Here is an 18,258-nt window from a genome sequence, read left to right as displayed (position 1 = left end):
GCCTGTTTTATTTGTGACATTGTAAAATGATGACCAAACAACGCAGTCCGTGTGCTGATTTTTTTTTACAAAGCAACTAAAAACTACATTAAACATGTAATACCTGTTTTATTTATGTGACATGTAAATTGATGACCAAACACCGTACTTCGTGTGCTGAATTTTATACGAAGCAACAAAAAAACTACCAAACGTGATATATGAACAACTTTCTTCCTAACCAGCAACCAAACAACCCCTTAGGATTGCAGTAGCTTCAAGATACAAGGCAGACAACTCCAATGTAAAAACATACTGTAGTATATATCAATGCTCTCCATTTTACTCGAGAAATGGGTACGAGAGATCGTGTGATTTACATACAAAATAATCACCGAACATAGTTTACCCGCTCTCTATACAATGTATAATGCCCCTCCATTTAGCCTCCTCTTTATAATACAGATCCCACCATCATAATCAATCTTCTAGTACTATGTTTAACAAGCTAATCTAATCACCTACTGATATCAATATGCTAGGAACTACTCTACCTCCTTATACAACAACGTGGTATTGCTCAAATAAGCATGACCTTTGCCTCTTCTTCCCGTCCTAATTGGTATTCCACCTCAAGTAGATATCCTTGGTCAGTTAGTAGAAAAGGTCAGCAGGATTTTTGTCAAATCTTAGTAATAGAAACTTACGAGCCTTCAAAACTCGGAAGAAAAACTAATTTGTATTACTCGCCACAACATAAAGCCCGTTTTTTCTCTTCAATCTTTTGCCAAAGACAGAGCATCTCTCTAGGGCCTTGGTAATGTGCAATAACATAACCATCTCGGCAACCTTCATTAAAAATCCTCTCTTCCTTTTCATACTTCACTTCCAACCCTTTCTTATTCATTTCTGAAATCCAGATGCCCATAGCAACATCTTCCAGCTTAAACATCTGCATTTTCAGCGGACTTGTAACTTTTAGAATTAAATGGGAGATACAGGTCAGGGGCCGCTGGATATTACACTTTCAAATGTAAACTTCATTCACTTAAATGACAGTTGAATAAGTAGAGAGAGACAGTGGTACATTTTACCTTTAGGCGGCCTTTTCTCTGTTTTGAGCTGATTGTTTTTGCTATATCACTGGACACAACATAACCCGGTCCATGTGCCCAAGGAGGGTAAGTTTCTTCAGGCCATTCCTTTACATCAACAAAAGAACAAGATTCAATACGTATAAGAGCTTAAGATCAACTATGTGTTATTCTCGTTTCATGATCAATTGCTAAGACAGATGCCCTTCCCCATTGATGAATGCTGAAAGAGAGCAAGGGGTGAAATTGTCTATGAACTATGAGAAATGAAGATATTCACCTCTGGACTGATAAACCACTTGCTGTCTGGACTCCTATGAGGATGGGAATCTGAGTTGATAAGACCATACAGCAATCCACGAGTCACGTTAATCCTCTGCATAGAAGACAAGATTTCATCCACTCGAACAAATGCGTCATCATCTGTCTTCATGACAAACTTTGCCGAAACGACATCGGTCTGTGCAATAAATGAAGTCAGCAAGGCGTGCACGAGATACTCCGTGGATTAGGAAGGTACAGGATTTTACCCCAAAAACACATATGGCAATGGTCTTCCAAGCGATAAGACTATAGTAATCAACAAAAGGCATCAGCTGGATGTCCATATATGTCCTAGCCTCATTCCAGAGCTCTTCATTCACCATTTGGTTTTTATGCTACAGCAGATACATAACACAGAATTATCATGTCAAATGAAGTTTCACATGCTGAATTCTAATATGTGACTTCTACTAAGAAATTACATAATCCTATCTACTTTTTAAAATAAGATGCTTTCAGGATGAATAAATAATGGAATATCTTCTGGCTCTAACTGGGCAGCCCCAAGATCCAGTAATTAGGATCAAATAAGCATCAGTATTGAACACTACTTAGATCCAATGGTAGTTTCACAGTATGGAGTGCAAAGAAAAGAAGCACTCACCAAGCCAACAAAAAACCGCACCGCAACTTGTCCAGATCGCACTGCATCATATTGCATCCAAGTTCTCCGGACAGCCATTCTGCGCTTAAAATTATTTGCGGTAGAAAATACACCAACAAAGAGATCTAGTCTTTTCCGAGGAGGAAGAGGAGCTGCTTTTAGAGCTTCCAAGTCACTTATATGGTCTGAATCCTCAGATGTTGGCAAACCACTTGTGACAACAGAAATTAATTTTATGTCTCCGGATATCCTCACTTCACTTACAAGCCACGGTTCCAAAGTCTGATAAGACATACATAAAAAATTAAAGGAGATTCTGGGGAAGCAGATAACCATTATGATGATACAGAAATACAATAAAATTCAGAGGAACAAGAGGAGAAAAGGAGAAACAGAGGAAAAAAATTACTTCACGGAAAGCAAAAGATGTTATGTGTTTTCCATCAACTGTCATCTGAATTCCTTCAGATCCTACTCTCAGAGTTGCGACAGAGAGATATCCTTGCTTGAAAGGAAAATATTTTCTTGATTTAGACCCGTCCTGAGCCAGGCTAGATTTATTTGTTGCAATGACATGTCGAGTAGCCATGACATTTCCCACCATGTCATTGCATTGTTCCAATTCATCCACTGGCAAAAAGGTAACTAATGTTAGTTAATAATGCAAAGGATGATACAAGTGAGGAACAGGAGAACATTATGATGAACCCAAATTTAGATAGTCATATAAACCTGTTATATCTCTTGGAAAAAAATAGAGGTGCAAAGGAGATGATGCAATTATATGAGACCAACCAGCTTTTAAGAAATTGGAGAAAAGGTTTGCAACATATCTCTTGAGGCTTACGCAGCAATGGGAGGGGACAAAATTGAGGGAGACAATATCAACAGGAAAGATACTGAAACTCAACTAGGCAGGCAGACTTTGAAATAGTGAAATTAGGGAATCTATATATATCTAAAATAGCAAAAATTGCCATGAAGATAAACCCATTTTCAGAATGTTTAGTATAATATCAGCACACAAAGAAATCCCAAATGCTTGCAGGATCTAGACCTCAAGAGATGACATAGACTTCAAGGGTAATAAGTTTATTTCGAAAAATGGCATGCCCAACATTATGACTGCAGTTACTCAATTGAGCACACATGAGGATGCAGCATCACTTCTAGAGCATAGAAAGTAGCCAAATCATTGAAAGAATTGAAAGGAATGCTGGTAAATGAGCTTCAAAGCTATGGGCTTCCTTTTGTGAAGAGGGAAAAAATTCTCTTACCTTTCTTACTCTTTTCATCCGATGGTAAGGGACAGCGCTCCTCTTCACCCCAGTCATGTGCAATTGTCCAGGTGTTTTGTACAATTACGGGATCCTCAGTTATTTTATCACCATGGAGCCTAACATTGTAATGCAGAATAACAGGAGGATCTGGTTCACCTGGAAGTGGTTCACCAGTCAAATCTATCCGAAAATTCCCAAGAAGACCATTTGGAATGCCAATTATTGTGATGGAAGAACCCTGAGTCAGACCACAAGGAAACCGCAACTTAAAGCCACTGGCATCAATTTCTGTAGCATTGGTTTTGCTGAGAAAATGAGGGCATTGTTTCTGTTTTCCTGTCTTAACTGAACTATCATTTGCATCAAGTTTTTCCCTTTCTACTGCAGTCATGAGGTTGTTCCAGGCGATACTGGCTTCCTTAACTGCATCTATAGCATTAGGTAAGACTTGATCATGAGTAACTAAGCGTTTCAACTGATACCATGTAGACAAAGATTGTTGCTCCTGAGCTGACAGGTTCCTCTTAATAAAGAGATCAGAGACAACAATTTCTGCAGATATAACTTGAGTAATTTTTTCTGGCTGGTGAGCTGCAGGTGGAGCCATAGCATTTATCCACTCAAGAGGATTTGTCATGTTGAAGTAGACAGAACTTGTAACATAACTTTCCTTGACAGGTTTCCTCATCACACAGTACCCCAGAACCAAAAACATCAACAAAGATGTTGTTAAAACACCACCGTACCATTTCTTCATTTTTATTCTCAATAAAACTGTTTAATCATTTAGGATTCAATTCGACTAATGCCAGACTAGAAGAGCTCCAGGAGTCAAACACAGTAACACCCTCAATGGTAATGCCCCGATAAGTCATAGAACAATAGCACCTGCAACAGTATGCCCAGATATGTCAAAAAAACAGCTTATCTCATGATCTGCATATGCTAATGAGAAAAAGAACCATAATTAACTTGAAGAACAAAATTGAATCTTGATCATGTGAGTCCATTGCTAGATACAGTGCAAAAGCCAAAAGGAAACGATACCCATTTCTTCATAACACCAAATAAGAGATGCACTTTCACATTATTTCCCCAGATTGGAAAGTAGTTGCAGATGAAAATCATGCCTAAACATGAGATTGGAGATTTAAGTGCACTGCTCAAGAACACGAAAAACCTAGTTGACTGGCTGATGATCAATTTAGGGGGCAAGTTCTTGAACATTAAAAGATGTAGTTTGAATTGAACACCTAAAGGACCTACTGCTGCTTTAATACTAGTCCTGTCAGCAGATAAGAGATTGAACAGAGAAAATGGTTTTGAATAAATATCAAAGTGCTCCGAGAGGAAGATCGCAACTTGAACGCAAAAGAGCAATATAGTCCTAGCTATATTGAAATAGAAAGGGCAGCAGCCAAGAAGCAGTGTCTGCAGCTTAAATAACACGGATAAGTTTTACTGGTACCTTTATATCAATGACAAGAAAAAAGGCGAAGTCGATGAAACATATTCAACCAAGTCAAGAGAAAAGATTCAAAAATTATAACACAAGCACATAAATGTCCAATTTTCCACCTTATACTCTTAGTTTGAAGCATAAAGGGATAGAAACAAGCTTTGAAGTTAAATGACTAAACACCTATAAAACCTGCCGTTTGACGATCCCAAGCGTAGTTAACTTTTATTAACAGGACCGGTAAAAGAAAAAGAAAAAAAAAGATTGCAGCTGCCAGGATCATGTACCAGTGGAAAGAAATTGGAAGAAACATTGAGACCGATCAGGACAAAAAATAGTATTATACTTTATCTGGAGCATGAAAAGCTGAAAATGCTCTAAATAAGCATACAACAACAACAAAAAACTCAGTGTAATCCCACAAGTGGGGTCTGGGGAGGGTAGTATGTACGCAAACCTTACCCCTACCTTCGAGAAGGGAGAGAGGCTGGTTCCGAAAGACCCTCGGCTTAGGAAAGATAAAAGGAAAGGCAGCAGCAATCATACCAATTCCTGAAGCAAAAATACAAAGATACAAAACTAAAACTGAGTATTATAATCAGAAGGCAGAAACAAAAGCAACGACTAGCGAAAAAATTGAGAGATTAGAACTATTTTAAAAATATGATATACTAGTTTCTTGCCCTGTCTTCTGAGAAATTAAAATACTCATAAACTATTTCACATATTTTAGACACTGAGATGCTATACTAAATTCTGCTTAGTCTTCAATATATTAGTATTTTATAACAGCTGTGCGACAGAAGCCAGCAAGCACCTGAAGTTACAGAATAAACAATTAAATTTAAATATAATACACAAAAACAATTTAGATCGGCACAAGGCGTGAGAACATTCAGTACTCAACTGTGACCAACTACAGATCTCAATCTCAACTTCAAACACAACATAAAAGAAAAAGAAAGAATAAATTTTGAAAAAAATACTGAAGTCGGGAAAAAAGGAAACAAACTTAATCAAACTCATAGTTTTCACAAATGTCCAGTTCCTCCATAATTTCCACAAGAAAAACCTAAGAATTTGCTTCTCGAACCTTCGGAGACGCCACTGCGGTCTGCAAATTCACACCAATCGAGCAATTAACCTAGAATGCGGCGTTTTCGTCAATATGAAGCGCAATGTACAAATCGAACAGCTTAAAACTGCAAGCTAAACAGAAGAAATTTCGGAAAATCACTCTTAAGTTCAAAAAATTAACCAGCAATTTCTACTTCCATAAACCGATGTTAATTAAAACGAAGCATACCTGATTATGCCGGAGAAGTTAAGAAATAGAAGAAAATTCCGAAATGCACAGATCGAAGAGCTTTGAACTGTAAAATAAGCAGCAAAACGAAGAAATTACAAACATAATTAGAAAACTCACACTAAAATTTGAACACAAAAACACGAAGTGTAGTTCGAGAGTATTCGCGAAATGTACAGATCGAACCGCTTAAAAACTGAAAACTAAGCAGCAAAACTACAAAATCAAAGTTAAGCTGAACATTTTCTACTATCAAAAAAACGAGAGAGAGAGAAAAACCGTACCTAGAGAGTCGTGACTAGTGAGAAATGATGTATGTTGAAAAACACTTGGATTTTGTACCAGAAATGAACATGAAGAGTTAAAAAAATGTAAAATAGAGAGGGAAAGATGATTTATGTATGGGCCCGTTGTTGCTCTGTCGTTGTCGCTTGGACTGAACTTCAAGTCTACGCCTAATTAAGAAAAAACTGGAATTGAAACGCGGAGGGAAAATACTGATTTGATTAGTTTCTATTGCAAGTTAAATAAAGTTAACGGAAAATGTGCAAAAATATTCTTGAACTATACGAAATATCTCGAAAATATCATCTATTTATTTTTTGTGCCAAAAATATCTCTATCGTCTATATTTTGGCCCAAAAAAGTCTCTAAACCATTATTTTTACAATTGAAGCTGACATGGCAGTCCAACTGGGTTAGAATTGCTTATATGGTCGTCCACCTAAGCAATCCATATGTGAAAATTATTTTTTCGAAAATTTTATTTTTTTAGAATTTTTTAATAAAATACAAAATCAACACTTATTCCGAAAAAAAGTAAAAAATTTATGAAAAAATTATTCTTGATTGGGGTTTATGATTTGATTAAAAAACCCCAATCAAGAATAATTTTTTAATCAAATCATATACCCCAATCAAGAATAATTTTTTCATAAATTTTTTACGTTTTTCGGAATAAGTGTTGATTTTGTATTTTAATTAAAAAAATCGAAATAAATATTTTTTTCGAAATTTTTTACTTTTTTCAAAATAAATGTTGATTTTATATTTTATTAAAAAATTCTGGAAAAATAAAATTTCTGAGAAAATAATTTTCATATATGAATTGCTTAGGTGGACGACCATGTAAGCAATTCTCACCCATTTGGACTGCCATGTCAGCTTCAATAGCAAAACTGACGGTTTAGGGACATTTTTGGGCCAAAACATAGACGGCAAGGATATTTTTGGCACTAAAAGCAAACGAAGAATATTTTTGAGCTATTTCGAATAGTTCAAGTACATTTTTGGACCTTTTCCGTAAAGGTAATGATACTCCAACCAACTGTCAAAACGAGGAAACCGTACTACTATTTGTTTGTTGAAAAATGACTAAAATGAGATAATTAGAGAAGACATCATTTTATTATTAATTACATTAATTTTCTCTTAATTATGTAAAGACGTTCGTGAGTAATAAAATATTGACGTGGCCAGGGGCGGATTTATAGGTAGGGATGTGCATTCGATTTATCGATTCGATTTTGACCCTTATTGATAATTACTTATCGATTATCGATTTGTACATATGCTTATCGTTATCGTTTCAATAAGGTTTCAATTTCGATTTATCGATTTTTGGGGCTTATCGATTTGGTTATCAATTACACCAATAAGAAAATTCGCGGGATTCAACGGAAAGTTTATTGCTATAAACACGCCTAACTAATATGGACAAAAAGAAGCTAAAATAAGACGAACACCGTTTATAACATAAAAATTGTGTCAACAAGCACAAGCAACGAAACTAAAGTAAGGGATCAAATGTATGTCACCAACACTCCAACGGTATATAAAAAAAATACATCATCACGGCTAATTCTATTTTTCATTAATTTGAACTTCATTCCCTTGAGCTTTAAATATGATCATTCCTTAAATGTGGTCGATGAAATAATAGGATTAGAGACTTATGGTAAAGGAAAGGGTATTATAGAACAAGGGTAAAAAAAAATTTAGTATATCTTGTCAGTTTATCGATAAACCGATAACCGAAGAGGATAAAATCAAAATCGAAATCGATAACTCGATAAGGAAAATTTCGAAATCGAAATCGATAAATCGATAAACCGATAACAAATAATCGATTCAATTTATCGATAAACCGATTCGAATGCACACCCCTATTTATAGGTGTATTTACGGGGCACATGAACCCATAGGCTCTTTGTAAAATTAGATATTTTATGTACATATTTTCTAAAATTGGTATAATATTAACTGCTGGCACCCTACCCAAATAAGGTTGAACGGTCCACTTGGTTGAAGGTTGAGTTATTTATTAAGAGGTATCAATTCTCACTAGATACATTTTTTCTTACTTTTTATTAGTAGTGTACTCCATATACTAAAAATCCTTGATCCGCCTTTGAAGATGGCATATACAAGTGAAGGGTACGAAAGATAGGGGCAGCCCGGTACATAAAATATTCCGTATTTATGCAGAACAATAGTAAATGTTCACACTGGACAAAATAGTCTTTCCATTATTTTTCTAATATTTAGAAATATGTTATAAATATATTATATTATGGATGTTCATTTAGTACTCCGTTGTAAATAAGCTTCCTGAAGAAGCTTATCCATATGGGACTCCACCGTAAATATGTTTATCTATTTAGTACTATATTGGAAATAAGCTTCCTGAAGAAGCTTATCACTTCGGTACCCGGTTATGGATAAACATTACCCCCAGTATAAGTTTATCCATACCGGGTATAATAGGCTTATCTTTTCAGTACCCAGTTATGGATAAACATTACCCCCGGTAAAAGATTATCCATACCGGGTATAATAAGCTTATCCATTCAGTACTCTGTTATGGATAAATATTGCTCTCAGTAGAAGATTATCCATATCTGGTATAGCAGCAGCTTACACAGCAGCTTGTAGTAGCAGCTTACACAGCAGCTTATAGTAGCTTACACTGCAGCTTGTAGTAGCAGCTTACACAGCAGCTTGTAGTAGCAGCTTACGGAGCAGCTTCCTTTCTTCTATAAATAGAAGAGATTTCAGTTCATTATGTACATCAGTTTGAATTCGAATAATATATCAGTTTCTCTATATACTTGTCTTTACTTTATAGTCTTTATTTTATAACACGTTATCAGCACGAAGCTCTACCATCTCGAGCAAATATTTTGAAAGTATCTGAGGTAAGAACTTTCTTTTCCTAAATAATGTCAAATCTTTCTAAACTTGAATTTGTAGCCCTGGATATATCGGGCAAAAGCTACATGTCTTGGGTACTTGATGCTGAAATTCATCTTGATGCGATGGGTCTGGCAGACACCATCAAGGATAAAAACCAGGCATCAAACCAAGACCGTGCCAAAGCAATGATATTCCTACGCCATCACCTTGATGAGGGCCTGAAAATGGAATATCTCACTATTAAAGATCCAGTCATACTGTGGAATAATTTGAAAGATAGATATGACCACCTGAAGATGGTCGTTCTTCCACAGGCACGTTATGATTGGACTCATCTAAGGCTACAAGATTTTAAATCTATCAGTGAGTATAATTCTGCTATGTTCAGAATTATTTCCCAATTAAAATTATGTGGTGATAATATTACTGATCATGATATGTTGGAGAAAACTTTCACCACTTTTCATGCCTCGAATATGCTCCTGCAGCAGCAATATCGAGAGATGGGATTTAAAAAGTATTCTGAACTTATCTCACATCTTCTTATAGCAGAGCAACATAATGGGCTATTAATGAAAAATCATGAAAGCCGACCTATTGGTTCTTGTCCATTCCCTGAAGTGAATGAGACGAACTTCCACCAAGCTAAACGTGGAAGAGGTCATGGCCCCAGTCGTGGTCATGGCCGTGGTCGGGGAAGAAACCCCAATCATGGTAATAATAATGCACCAAAGAAGCCTCCTCACCACCAGCAGTGGAAAAGGAAGGAACAAAAGCATGAAGCGGTGCAAGCGCCAAATGCAGAAAATGCATGCTATAGATGTGGAGGAAAAGGGCACTGGTCACGTACTTGTCGTACGCCAAAGCATCTGGTTGAGCTTTATCAAGCCTCCCTGAAGAAGACAGAGAAAAATGCTGAAGCAAATTTTATTTCTGAAGATAATTTAGACTTCATGCATTTGGATGTAGCTGATTACTTTGCACTCCCAGAAGGAGAAATAAGTCATGTAATCGGTAGTGAATCTGTAGAAATGTAAATATTTTAATTTGTGTTGTTTGTAATAAATAGTATGGTTATGTAATTATTGTACATAAATAAAAGTTATGTTTTGATAATGATATTTACTATAATATATTTTATTTATGTTATTTTGAAGAATATGGATAACCCTCAAATTATGTTTGGATCAAAGACAAATCATGAAGATATGTGTGTTATTGATAGTGGAACAACACATGCCATATTCAACGATCAGAAATACTTTTCTTATTTGCATAAGGAAAAAGCAAATGTTTCAACAATTTCTGGTAATATAAGTTTGATTGAAGGCTCCGGAAGAGCCATAATATTTCTGTCTAAGGGAACAAAACTTATTATAGACAATGCATTGTTCTCCTCCAAGTCCCGAAGAAACTTGTTGAGTTTTATAGATATCCGCCGAAATGGGTATCATGTAGAGACAATAGATGAAATGAACAGGGAATATCTTTGTATTACAAAGAATATTTCTGGCCAGAAATGCATTGTAGAAAAGTTACCAACTTTATCTTCTGGCTTATACTATTCAAAAATTAGTACAATTGAAGCACACTCTATCGTAAACCAGAAGTTTACGGATTCAAATACTTTTGTGCTTTGGCATGGCCGTTTGGGCCATCCCGGATCAATAATGATGAGACGAATTACTGAAAATTCGAGTGGGCATCCATTAAAGAACCTGAAGATTCTTACAAATGACGAATTTTCTTGTGATGCTTGTTATCAAGGAAAAATGATCACTAGACCATCACCAATGAAGGTTGATATTGAATCCCCTGCCTTTTTAGAGCGTATACATGGGGATATATGTGGACCTATTCACCCACCAAGTGGGTTGTTTAGATATTTTATGGTCCTAATATATGCATCTTCAAGATGGTCTCATGTGTGTCTACTATCATCTCGCAACCTGGCGTTTGCAAAGCTATTAGCCCAAATAATTCGATTAAGGGCACAATTCCCAGATTATCCTATAAAGGCTATTCGCCTTGATAATGCTGGAGAATTCTCATCTCAAGCTTTTGATGATTATTGTTTATCCGTTGGGATAAAAGTTGAACATCCTGTAGCTTATGTTCATACTCAAAATGGCCTTGCAGAGTCATTTATTAAACGCTTGCAATTGATAGCAAGACCACTACTTATGAAAACAAAATTGCCCACTACTGTTTGGGGTCATGCTATCTTGCATGCAGCATCACTTATCCGTCTTAGACCGACACATTATAATAAATATTCTCCGTCACAATTAGTTTTTGGTCATGAACCAAATATTGCCCATCTACGAATTTTCGAATGTGTTGTATATGTGCCAGTAGCACCACCACAACGTAGTAAGATGGGACCACAGAGAAGGATAGGAATATATGTTGGGTTTGAATCACCCTCTATTATTCGCTATCTTGAACCATTGACAGGAGATTTATTTACTGCTCGATTTGCAGATTGTCGGTTTGATGAAACAAATTTCCCACAATTAGGGGGAGAGAAAAAGGAAATCAAAAGAGAAATTGTGTGGAAAGTTTCATCATTATCTCACTTTGATCCCCGTACCCCTATATGTAATCAGGAGGTCCAGAAGATCATCATTTACAGAATATAGCAAATCAAATGCCAGACGCATTTACTGATTTGAAAAGGATAACTAAGTCACATATCCCAGCAGAGAATGTGCCTATCCGAATTGATGTCCCAATGGGACCATCTACTAGCATGAGAGCTAGTGAACCTAAAGCACGCCTGAAGCGTGGTAGGCCTTTGGGTTCTAAGGATCGAAATCCTCGAAAAAGAAAATCGACAAATGATCAAAACGATACTATGAAAGGATCCCCTGAAGAGACCCAAAATCTGATTAGTTCTGAGATTCCGGAAGAAATCAATGAACCTGAAGCTCATGTGAGTGAGGAACTTTTAATAAGTTCGAACGGTGATGGGATTAATTTAAATCGATTTGAAATAGTGGTGGATAATATTTTTGCATATAATGTTGCACTTAATATTATGCAAGATAGTGAGGATCTTGAACCTCGATCTGTCGAAGAATGTCGACAAAGATTTGATTGGCCAAAATGGCAAGAGGCAATTCAATCGGAATTGAAGTCACTTGCTAAAAGAGAGGTCTTTGGACCAGTAGTCCAAACACCTGCTGGTATAAAACCAGTTGGTCATAAATGGATTTTTGTGCGAAAAAGGAATGATAAAAATGAAGTTGAAAGATACAAAGCTCGCCTTGTTGCACAAGGATTCTCACAACGACCTGGAGTCGATTTTGATGAAACATATTCACCTGTTATGGATGCCATAACATTTCGATATCTCATCAGTTTAGCACTACATGAAAAGCTTGAAATACATCTAATGGATGTAGTTACAGCTTATCTGTACGGTTCACTTGATAATGAAATTTATATGAAAATTCCTGAAGGATTTAAAATGCCTGAAGCAAAATCTCAGGAAATGTATTCAATCAGATTACAAAGATCTTTGTACGGTTTAAAGCAATCTGGGCGCATGTGGTATAATCGCCTTAGTGAATATTTGCTGAAAGAAGGTTACATAAATGATGTTATTTGTCCATGTATTTTTATAAAGAATATGGCATCAGAATTTGTTATACTTGCTGTTTATGTTGATGACATAAATCTTGTTGGAACTCCAGAAGAGCTCCAAAAGGCAATTGAATATCTTAAGAAAGAATTTGAGATGAAAGATCTTGGAAAGACAAAACTTTGTCTTGGTCTGCAAATTGAACATTTAGCAGACGGGATCTTTATCCATCAATCTGCCTATACAGAAAGGGTCTTAAAATGCTTTTACATGGACAAAGCGCACCCATTGAGTACACCAATGGTTGTTCGATCACTTGAAGTGAATAAGGATTTGTTCCGACCTCCAGAAGAGGACGAGGAACTCCTTGGTCCCGAAGTACCCTATCTCAGTGCAATTGGTGCACTAATGTATCTTGCTAATGCTACAAGGCCTGACATAGCATTCTCTGTTAATTTACTAGCAAGATATAGTTCTTCTCCTACACGGAGACATTGGAACGGGATTAAGCATATATTGTGATATTTAAAGGGAACTCTTGATATGGGTTTGTTTTATGCTAACAAAGATAGTGCAGACCTTGTTGGTTATGCAGATGCAGGTTATTTATCTGATCCTCATAAAGCTCGATCTCAAACCGGCTACGTATTTACATATGGAGGTACTATCATATCATGGCGCTCCACAAAGCAATCTATTGTTGCTACTTCTTCAAATCACGCTGAGATAATAGCTATTCATGAAGCAAGTAGGGAATGCGTATGGTTGAGATCAATAATTCATTTTATTCGAGAAAAATGTGGTTTGGAATGTGAGAAAAGACCCACAATTTTATACGAAGACAATGCTGCATGCATAGCCCGATTGAAGGGAGGATTTATAAAAGGAGATAGAACGAAGCACATTTCACCAAAATTATTCTACACACACGATCTTCAGAAAAATGGTGACATTGATGTGCAACAAATCCGTTCAAGTGATAATCCAGCAGATTTATTCACTAAATCTTTGCCAACTTCAACTTTTGAGAAGATGGTATACAAGATTGGAATGCAGAGACTCAAATATTTGAAACAAGGTTTTCATCAGGGGGAGTAAAATACGCGATGCACTCTTTTTCCCTTACTAAGGTTTTTTCCCATGGGGTTTTCCTTATAAGATTTTTAATGAGGCACCTAACAATGCGTATTACTAAATATGTGTACTCTTTTTCCTTCACTAGAATTTTTTTTCCCACGTGGTTTTTCCTAGTGAGGTTTTAATGAGACACATGATCTTTTAATGAACATCCAAGGGGGAGTGTTATAAATATATTATATTATGGATGTTCATTTAGTACTCCGTTGTAAATAAGCTTCCTGAAGAAGCTTATCCATATGGGACTCCACCGTAAATATGTTTATCTATTTAGTACTATATTGGAAATAAGCTTCCTGAAGAAGCTTATCACTTCGGTACCCGGTTATGGATAAACATTACCCCCAGTATAAGTTTATCCATACCGGGTATAATAGGCTTATCTTTTCAGTACCCAGTTATGGATAAACATTACCCCCGGTAAAAGATTATCCATACCGGGTATAATAAGCTTATCCATTCAGTACTCCGTTATGGATAAATATTGCTCTCAGTAGAAGATTATCCATATCTGGTATAGCAGTAGCTTACACTGCAGCTTGTAGTAGCAGCTTACACAGCAGCTTGTAGTAGCAGCTTACGGAGCAGCTTATAGTAGCTTACACTGCAGCTTGTAGTAGCAGCCTACACAGCAGCTTGTAGTAGCAGCTTACAGAGCAGCTTCCTTTCTTCTATAAATAGAAGAGATTTCAGTTCATTATGTACATCAGTTTGAATTCGAATAATATATCAGTTTCTCTATATACTTGTCTTTACTTTATAGTCTTTATTTTATAACACAGCATTGATTTTGTTTGTGAAAATCCTTCTAAAGTGTCAAGTTTTTTAATGAATAAAGACCAGTTGTCTTGAACAATTTTCATCATGAATTTAATATTCGTTCAATTACTCTTCTTTTTACTTGACCAAAAAAAAAAATCAGCATGTCCAGGTTCGAACAATTGAAACTTCGTTTTGACTAGTGGTAAACACAGAATGGTCTTTTAGCCATCAACATGTCCCTACACAGACTTTTTCCTTCTTTATTTTTTTATATGCAGTGATGTTAATTTTGCAACAAGTTTTGTTTGTGATGATATAAGATGTTATACTCCATGTAAAAGTAATGGTGTCTAACGGGCCGGGTCAATCCGTTTCCGAACCAGCCCAGACCGGTTGAAACCGGAATCGACCCGGACCGGTACAAAGGGGGGCGGGTGGGCTGGATTAATGGGGTAAAGGGGTTGGTCCGTTCACCTTCGTTCAACCGGTTAATCGAACCGGTCAAACCCGGTCAACGAGATTCTCTATAGAACCGGTTAACCGGCCCAGTTCAGATCGACCCAAAACGGTTAACGGCTAGTTGTTTCAAAAAAAAAAAATTAAATGACTGTTACCGTTGGCAACGGTCAGCTGCGCTAACGGGTCGCTGCCCAACGGCCGTTTTGCACAAATAGCCCTTTTTAGGCTTTTTTTTTTTAATTTGACACTTTTTGTAATTACTAATTTAGCCATTTGAAAAATTATAAATACACTCCTCTCTTCTTCATTTCTTCACTCATCTCTTATTTCTCAAACTCATATTCTCAATTATCATTCTCTCATTCTTCACCTAAAGTGCAATCAAGTATTTGGGTCTCATTTTTTTGGAATTTAATTGATCGTGTTATTTACTATTTGAAGTTTGAACAATTGACGTTTCTTCGTGGTAATATTGGAGTTGCGAAATCATCAAGTGTTCAATTCATTGCCGAATTCGGTGCACTCCCTCCAACTCTTTCTCTTATTTACTATTTTATTTGCATATTTAATTTTTGCTAATAGTTAAATTTTCACAATATGTTTAATACTGCAAAAAAGAGTTTGTAATAAGGTTACTAATCGGAGAAATAGAAAAAGAGGTACTATTTCAGCATCTGGTAGTAATGTAAATGACTCTGAACATATTTCTAAAATATTACCTGATAATAATATAGATTATGAATAATTACAGGAAGATTTCGGTATAGAGGATAATGAATTAGAAATTGAAGATGAGACACCACTTACACCTAGTAATATTGGGGTTGGTAGCAGGGGTGGTGGTCGTGGTGCTAGTAGTAGACCACATGTGGCTCCGACTATTAATCGGAAAAAAAAGAAGTAAGGTTTGAAATTTTTTTGACGAAATAGTAGGTACTGATAGAGTTAAATGCAAACTTTGTAATGGTGATTTTAAACATATGACTGGAGGACAATTAGGGAGGACTAAGACACTTAGTAGACATATAAGAATTGAGCATCCTATAGAATGGGGCTCTGATGGAGATGAAAATCAAGCAACTCTAAAACATATGACTGGAGGACTTATGAAATATGATAAAATGAAGTATCGTGAGGAGTTAGCAAAAATGATTGCTTTGGGTTGTCTACCTTTTTCTTTTGCTTCTTCATCATATCTTATTATATATATTCAAAGGATTTATAATCCTTTGTTTAAAGGTATCCCTAGAAGTACTTGTAGATCTGATATCTTTACACTTCATGGACAATATCAAACATATATACGTTATTTTTTTAGCCACCTTCCTTGTAGAGTTTCTCTAACTTCTGATATTGGCTATGCTGTTAATGGAAATGATTATTTGACAATTACATGTCATTGGATAGATGATAATTATTGTATGCAAAAACATATTATCGCTTTTAAATATGATAAAGATCAGAGTCATACTGCTGTGTTTATAAGTACTACTATTTGCGAAGTTGTTAAATCTTATAATCTTAAGAAAAAAAGTATTGTGTATGTCTTTTGATAATGCTTCTAACAATAATGCCGCAATTTCAGTATTAAAATTGAATTTGCAACCACCACTTGACGAAATTTTTCATGTTAGGTGTGCATGTCATGTTTATAATTTAATTGTTAAAAGTGCCTTGATTTATTTTCAACTGAGATTACTCATGTTAGAAGAGTAGTTGGTGTTATTCAAGGAAATAATAAACAATCTAGAATTAGGGATTTTAAGAATAAGTGTACTGAGCATAATCTTAAGCCCAGATTCATGCCAGACGAAATTGTTACTAGATGGAATTATACATGTATATTTTTAAAATGTTGCTACAAATATAGATTCCCAATAACTGAAGTTGCTAATGCGCATTGTACTGATCCAAACCGTATGTTAACAACTACTACTTGAGAGGCCATTAATGATGTTGTTAAATTTTTACATAAATTTTATACAGCTACTGTTGAGTTTTTTTGGAGTATATTACCCTACTGTTACTATGACTTTAGTACATATAGCTGGAATTTCTTTTCTACTCTTTGAATTTAAGAAGAAAGAAAAATATAAAGATGTTGTTGAAATAATGCAAGCAAAATTCAAAAAATATTTCTTTGCAATTCCTTCGATTTACTTAATTGGTGTTGTTTTAAATCCTTCTATTAAGATGTCTGATTGTCACCAATTAATTAATGATTTATATACTTATATGGAGATTGGACCAACTGAAACTCTGGATATATATGTTTGTATGAACAAGCTAAATGATTCTTTACAACAATTATATAATTATTATGAAAATATATTTGATGATGCTGCTCTTAATGAAGGCAATGTTAATCCCATTATGCATTGTACCACTTCTACTACTGTGGATGATGATGAAGGCCTTAATAGTTTTAATATTTTTTCTACATTTTCTAACACTCAAACCAGTAGCAGGAACATTGATGAACTTCAATTCTACTTGCAAAAGCAAAAAGAGACTCACACAAAGGAATTTTCACCATTGGGATGGTGGCATGAGAATGAAAAGCAATTTTCTGTTCTTTCCGCTATGGCTCCGGACGTGCTGAATGTGTCAATTTCAACTGTTGCATCAGAGAGTGCATTTAGCCAAGCAAGACAACAACTTGGAGACACATGTCACTCATTGGGAAGCAATGATTTGGAAGTTTTAGTATGTTCCAGAGATTGGATTCGATCGGAACGAAGAAATCAAGGACGTGAAGATGTTGATAGTCCAGAAGACAAGGAACTTGGAGATATATTAACACATGGTAACCCATATTAATTTAACACTTCAGAAGAAGGTCAATCAGTTCATATTGATTATGAAGAACTTACTAAGGCAAGGCAAAACCTTTAAATTTACTCTTTTTCGTTAATTTATTTGTTGTTAATGTAAACCTTTCAATTTGCAAGTTTGAATTTTGAAATAAATGTAGCACTTGCAATTTATAAGTGCAAATTTTTTTCCCATCTTCATTGTATTCTTTATATTTTTACTTTATATTAATATAAATTACAATAGTTATACAAAATTA

At 35.5% G+C, this 18,258-nt stretch overlaps 1 protein-coding gene across 14 annotated transcripts; it reads right to left on the bottom strand.

The window, feature by feature from the left end:
• Positions 1 to 282: 282 nt before the first annotated feature.
• On the bottom strand, positions 283 to 6,470 carry LOC107807407 (beta-1,3-galactosyltransferase GALT1). Of its 14 annotated transcripts, none has more exons than XM_075240629.1 (11): positions 6,331 to 6,470; positions 6,047 to 6,113; positions 5,753 to 5,949; positions 5,203 to 5,292; positions 3,279 to 4,169; positions 2,411 to 2,631; positions 2,002 to 2,283; positions 1,604 to 1,732; positions 1,354 to 1,533; positions 1,074 to 1,181; positions 283 to 931 (listed from the first exon to the last, which is right to left on the bottom strand). In XM_075240629.1, the coding sequence occupies exons 5-11, from the start codon at positions 4,036 to 4,038 to the stop codon at positions 722 to 724; spliced, it is 1,890 nt and encodes a 629-aa protein (XP_075096730.1). In that variant the 5' UTR covers positions 4,039 to 4,169; positions 5,203 to 5,292; positions 5,753 to 5,949; positions 6,047 to 6,113; positions 6,331 to 6,470; the 3' UTR covers positions 283 to 721. The 14 variants fall into 14 exon arrangements, with proteins under 14 accessions (XP_075096730.1, XP_016487248.1, XP_016487250.1 ...); XM_016631762.2 differs by having other exon boundaries at positions 5,209 to 5,292; XM_016631764.2 differs by having other exon boundaries at positions 5,198 to 5,292; positions 5,834 to 5,949.
• Between the last annotated feature and the right edge of the window lie 11,788 nt (positions 6,471 to 18,258).

Source organism: Nicotiana tabacum, chromosome 20 (genome assembly GCF_000715075.1).
Source record: "Nicotiana tabacum cultivar K326 chromosome 20, ASM71507v2, whole genome shotgun sequence".
In the NCBI taxonomy this organism is placed as follows: domain Eukaryota; kingdom Viridiplantae; phylum Streptophyta; class Magnoliopsida; order Solanales; family Solanaceae; genus Nicotiana; species Nicotiana tabacum.
Note: the sequence above shows the minus strand (reverse complement) of the source record. Positions and strands in the feature narration are given on the sequence as shown.

What these genes read in the sequence shown, in the direction of transcription:
- LOC107807407 (XM_075240629.1), bottom strand. Translation starts at nt 4,038, where the DNA reads ATGAAGAAATGGTACGGTGGTGTTTTAACAACATCTTTGTTGATGTTT. An exon ending in CATCTTTTGCTTTCCGTGAA is followed by an intron (nt 2,284 to 2,410) that starts GTAATTTTTTTC and finishes ATGTCTTATCAG; the next exon opens with ACTTTGGAACCGTGGCTTGT. An exon ending in TGCGGTTTTTTGTTGGCTTG is followed by an intron (nt 1,733 to 2,001) that starts GTGAGTGCTTCT and finishes TATCTGCTGTAG; the next exon opens with CATAAAAACCAAATGGTGAA.